The sequence below is a fragment of the Chiloscyllium punctatum genome, chromosome X (assembly GCF_047496795.1).
Source record: "Chiloscyllium punctatum isolate Juve2018m chromosome X, sChiPun1.3, whole genome shotgun sequence".
In the NCBI taxonomy this organism is placed as follows: Eukaryota; Metazoa; Chordata; class Chondrichthyes; order Orectolobiformes; family Hemiscylliidae; genus Chiloscyllium; species Chiloscyllium punctatum.
The window spans coordinates 33,350,678-33,356,643 of NC_092791.1; the positions used below are offsets into that span (position 1 = coordinate 33,350,678).

General features: G+C 52.0%; 1 protein-coding gene across 1 annotated transcript in view; it reads right to left on the reverse strand.

Moving 5' to 3' along the window:
• The window catches only part of adcy6a (adenylate cyclase 6a), a 4,757-nt gene extending 1,544 nt beyond the window's left edge, over positions 1-3,213 (reverse strand). The window contains exons 1-3 of the mRNA XM_072567035.1: positions 3,067-3,213; positions 2,199-2,320; positions 804-915 (exon numbers count right to left, since the gene is read on the reverse strand). Of these exons, the coding sequence (XP_072423136.1) occupies positions 804-915; positions 2,199-2,281 (195 nt within the window). The 5' untranslated portion in view covers positions 2,282-2,320; positions 3,067-3,213. The remainder of the gene's footprint in view (positions 1-803; positions 916-2,198; positions 2,321-3,066) is intronic.
• Positions 3,214-5,966: the final 2,753 nt, after the last annotated feature.

Sequence of the window (5,966 nt, forward strand, 5' to 3'; positions counted from 1 at the left end):
CCAGGGCTAGTACACCGCAGGTCATCAGAGAACCATCCAGCCCGGAATCAGACCCTTCGGCCCGTCCCAGCCGTGCTGACCCAGATACCCCCTAACCTAATCCAGTCCCCATTCCCCAGCACTCGGCCCCATCTCCCTCTAAACCCTTCCTGTTCACGTCCCCCATCCAGATGCCTTTTAAATGCTGTCGTTGTACCAGCCCCCACCACTTCCTCTGGCAGCTCCTCCCACACACGCACCACCCTCTGGGGGAAAACGTTACCCCTCGGGTCCCTTTCCCCCTCTCACCTTAAACCTATGCCCCTCTAGTTCTGGACTCCCCCCACCCCAGGGGGGGAAAAGACCTTGTCTATTTACCCCCCCCCCCCTCATGATTTTATAAACCTCTATAAGGTCACCCCTCAGCCTCCGACACTCCAGGGAAAACAGCCCCCAGCCTGTCCCAGCCTCTCCCTGTAGCTCAAACCCTCCAAAATCTTTGAAAATCTTTTCTGAACCCTTTCAAGTTTCACAACATCTTTCCGATAGGAAGGAGACCAGAATTGCTCGCAATATTCCAACAGTGATCTAACCAGTGTCCTGTACAGCCGCAACATGACCTCCCAACTCCTGTACTCAATACTCTGACCAACAAAGGGAAGCATACCCAACGCCTCCTTCACTATCCTATCTACCTGTGACTCCAATTTCAAGGAACAAAGCCCAGACTCTCCCAGTAGCTCAAACACCTCAATCCGAGCTCTCTGTGTGGTTGCGAGGCGATCGAAGGATTACTCTCCCAGTTCCCAACGGAGTGTACTCACAGCGGCGAGTTTATCGAAGCGAGCAAACAGCTCATTGAGCGTCATGACCAGTTCCTGCGCGGTGCACTGGGAGGCCAGGCTGGTGAACCCTTCAATGTCAGCGAACAAGATACTGCAGAGGGGGACACAGGGTGACTGTCACTGTGTGCATGGCTGTTACAACCAGGAGAGGCAGACCGCACTGCCCATCAGCTGCACCCCGACCCGCCCGGACGGTGTCCCACCCCAACCCGGTCCCGGTGACCCTGCACTTCACACGGCCAATCCCACCCTAACCTGTACATCCCCGGGCACTACGGGACAATTTAGCACGGCCAATCCCACCCTAACCTGCACATCCCTGGGCACTACGGGGACAATTTAGCACGGCCAATCCCACCCTAACTTGCACATCCCTGGGCACTACGGGGACAATTTAGCACGGCCAATCCCACCCTAACTTGCACATCCCTGGGCACTACGGGGACAATTTAGCACGGCCAATCCCACCCTAACCTGCATATCCCTGGGCACTATGGGGACAATTTAGCACGGCCAATCCCACCCTAACCTGCACATCCCTGGGCACTACGGGACAATTTAGCACGGCCAATCCCACCCTAACCTGCACATCCCTGGGCACTACGGGGACAATTTAGCATGGCCAATCCCACCCTAACCTGTACATCCCTGGGCACTACGGGGACAATTTAGCACGGCCAATCCCACCCTAACCTGCACATCCCTGGGCACTACGGGGACAATTTAGCACGGCCAATCCCCACCCTAACCTGACATCCCTGAGCACTACAGGACAACTTAGCACGGCCAATCCCACCCTAACCGTACACATCCCTGGGCACTACGGGGACAATTTAGCACGGCCAATCCCACCCTAACCTGCACATCCCTGGGCACTACGGGGACAATTTAGCACGGTCAATCCCACCCTAACCTGCACATCCCTGGGCACTACAGGGACAATTAGCACAGCCATCCCACCTAACCTGCACATCCCTGGGCACTACGGGGACAATTTAGCACGGGCCAATCCCACCCTAACCTGCACATCCCTGGGCACTACGGGGACAATTAGCACGGCCAATCCCACCCTAACCTACACATCCCTGGGCACTACGGGACAATTTAGGCACGGCCCAATCCCACCCTAACCTGCACATCCCTGGGCACTACAGGGACAATTTAGCACAGCCAATCCCACCCTAACCTGTACATCCCTGGGCACTACGGGGACAATTTAGCCCGGCCAATCCCACCCTAACCCGTACATCCCTGGGCACTACGGGGACAATTTAGCACGGCCAATCCCACCCTAACCCTGTACATCCCTGGGCACTACGGGGACAATTTAGCACGGTCAATCCCACCCTGGGAGAGAGAGGGAGAGTTGCTGACCTGACATTGTCGTGTTTCTGAATGTAGATCTTGTGGAACATCATGTCTTCCTTCTTGGCGTTGATGTCTGCCTTCATCTCCATGGCAACATGACGAGGTAGGACAGAGAGGAGGAGACGTTCCTGGAGAGAGACAGAGGGAGTGGGTGTTCCCTGTTAGGGGCGCTGATGATGACCCTGGCAGGGGCCGAGAGAGCACTGGGGGCTGGTGTCATGTCCCATTCAGAGAGGACAGGGGGCCGACTCCCTCAGAGACAGGAATGTCCAAAACCAGACAAACCTGGAGAGTGTCGTCCTCTGATCCTTCAGTGTTCCCTCAACACACCCCCCTCTCTCACTCTCGTTGGAGACGGTAACCCCCAGGATGTTGATAGTTGGGGGGAAGGGGATTCAGTGACGGTAACACCATTGAACATCAAGGAGGTGATGGTTAGATTCTCTCTCGTTGGAGACGGTAACCCCCAGGATGTTGATAGTTGGGGGGAAGGGGATTCAGTGACGGTAACGCCATTGAACATCAAGGGGGCGATGGTTAGATTCTCTCTCTCTCTCTCGTTGGAGACGGTAACCCCCAGGATGTTGACAGTGGGGGGGGGTGGGGGGATTCAGTGACGGTAACACCATTGAACATCAAGGGGGCGATGGTTAGATTCTCTCTCTCTCTCGTTCGAGACAGTAACCCCCAGGATGTTGATAGTGGGGGGGGGGAGGGGGGTGGGGAAGGGGGATTCAGTGACGGTAACGCCATTGAACGTCAAGGGGGCGATGGTTAGATTCTCTCTTGTAGCCGCATTGATGGACAGGAGTGGCACAGGCTGGAGTCGGGTGGGGAAGGGAAGGTTCCGGAAGGGATGGGTAAGCCTCAGTACCTGCTGCTGGTTCTCTCGCTGGGAGTGTAACCGGGCCTGAATACACGCACGAGTCTCTCGAAACGCCTGCCTCTGGGACACCTCGGCAGGATAGTGAGTGCACACCCCGACGATATTAGTACACAACAGGACCAGCACATTACAGCAGATCTGGGAGAGAAATTACAGTCAGAGTTAGAGAGCGACAGAGACCCTTACCCTGCTGAATAAACCCTGACTCTGTATGGTTACACAGTGAGTGACCCTTACCCTGGTGAATAAACACTGACTCTGTACAGTTACACAGTGAGTGACCCTTACCCTGCTGAAAAGACCCTGACTCTGTACGGTTACACAGTGAGTGACCCTTACCCTGATGAATAAACACTGACACTGTACGGTTAAACAGTGAGTGACCCTTACCCTGCTGAATAAACACTGACTCTGTACGGTTACACAGTGAGTGACCCTTACCCTGCTGAATAAACCCTGACTCTGTACGGTTACACAGTGAGTGACCCTTACCCCGCTGAATAAACCCTGACTCTGTACAGTTACACAGTGAGTGACCCTTACCCTGCTGAATAAACACTGACTCTGTACGGTTACACAGTGAGTGACCCTTACGCTGCTGAATAAACCCTGACTCTGTACAGTTACACAGTGAGTGACCCTTACCCTACTGAATAAACACTGACTCTCTACGGTTACACAGTGAGTGACCCTTACCCTGCTGAATAAACCCTGACTCTGTACGGTTACACAGTGAGTGACCCTTACCCCGCTGAATAAACCCTAACTCTGTATGGTTACACAGTGAGTGACCCTTACCCTGCTGAATAAACACTGACTCTGTACGGTTACACAGTGAGTGACCCTTACCCTGCTGAATAAACACTGACTCTGTACGGTTACACAGAGACCCTTACCCTGCTGAATAAACCCTGACTCTGTACAGTTACACGGTGAGTGACCCTTACCCTGCTGAATAAACACTGACTCTGTACGGTTACACAGTGAGTGACCCCTACCCTGCTGATTAAACCCTGACTCTGTACGGTTACACAGTGAGTGACCCTTACCCTGCTGAATAAACCCTGACTCTGTACAGTTACACAGTGAGTGACCCTTACCCTGCTGAATAAACACTGTCTCTGTACGGTTACACAGTGAGATACCCTTACCCTGCTGAATAAACCCTGACTCTGTACGGTTACACAGTGAGTGACCCTTACCCTGCTGAATACACACTCACTCTGTACGGTTACACAGTGAGTGACCCTTATCCTGCTGAATAAACACTGACTCTGTACGGTTACACAGTGAGAGACCCTTACCCTGCTGAATAAACACTGAGTCTGTACGGTTACACGGTGAGTGACCCTTACCCTGCTGAATAAACCCTGACTCTGTACGGTTACACAGTGAGAGACCCTTACCCTGCTGAATAAACCCTGACTCTGTACAGTTACACAGTGAGTGACCCTTACCCTGCTGAATAAACACTGTCTCTGTACGGTTACAGAGTGAGTGACCCTTACCCTGCTGAATAAACACTGACTCTGTACGGTTACACAGTGACCCTTACCCTGCTGAATAAACACTGACTCTGTACGGTTACACAGTGAGTGACCCTTACCCTGCTGAATAAACACTGACTCTGTACGGTTACACAGTGAGTGACCCTTACCCTGCTGAATAAACGCTGACTCTGTACGGTTACACAGTGAGTGTCCCTTACCCTGCTGAATAAACACTGACTCTATACGGTTACACAGTGAGTGACCCTTACCCTGCTGAATAAACACTGACTCTGTACGGTTACACAGTGAGTGACCCTTACCCTGCTGAATAAACACTGACTCTGTACGGTTACACAGTGAGTGACCCTTACCCTGCTGAATAAACGCTGACTCTGTACGGTTACACAGTGAGTGACCCTTAGCCTGCTGAATAAACCCTGACTCTGTACGGTTACACAGTGAGTGACCCTTACCCTGCTGAATAAACACTGACTCTGTACGGTTACACAGTGACCCTTTCCCCGCTGAATAAACACTGATTCTGTACGGTTACACAGTGAGTGACCCTTACCCTGCTGAATAAACACTGACTCTGTACGGTTACACAGAGAGTGACCCTTACCCTGCTGAATAAACCCTGACTCTGTACGGTTACCCAGTTAGTGACCCTTACCCTGCTGAATAAACACTGACTCTATACGGTTACAGAGTGAGTGACCCTTACCCTGCTGAATAAACCCCGACTCTGTACGGTTACACAGTGAGTGACCCTTACCCTGTTGAATAAACCCTGACCCTGTACGGTTACACAGTGAGTGACCCTTACCCTGTTGAATAAACACTGATTCTGTACGGTTACACAGTGAGTGACCCTTACCCTGCTGAATAAACACTGACTCTGTACGGTTACACAGTGAGTGACCCTTACGCTGCTGAATAAACCCTGACTCTGTACGGTTATACAGTGAGTGACCCTTACCCTGCTGAATAAACACTGACTCTGTACGGTTACACAGTGAGTGACCCTTACCCTGCTGAATAAACACTGACTCTGTACAGTTACACAGTGAGTGACCCTTACCCTGCTGAATAAACCCTGACTCTGTACGGTTACACAGTGAGTGACCCTTACCCTGCTGAATAAACACTGACTCTGTACAGTTACACAGTGAGTGACCCTAACCCTGATGAATAAACATTGACTCTGTACAGTTACACAGTGACCCTTACCTTGCTAAATAAACACTGACTCTGTACGGTTACACAGTGAGTGACCCTTACCCTGCTGAATAAACCCTGACTCTGTACAGTTACACAGTGAGTGACCCTTACCCCGCTGAATAAACCCTGACTCTGTACAGTTACACAGTGAGTGACCCTTACCCCGCTGAATAAACC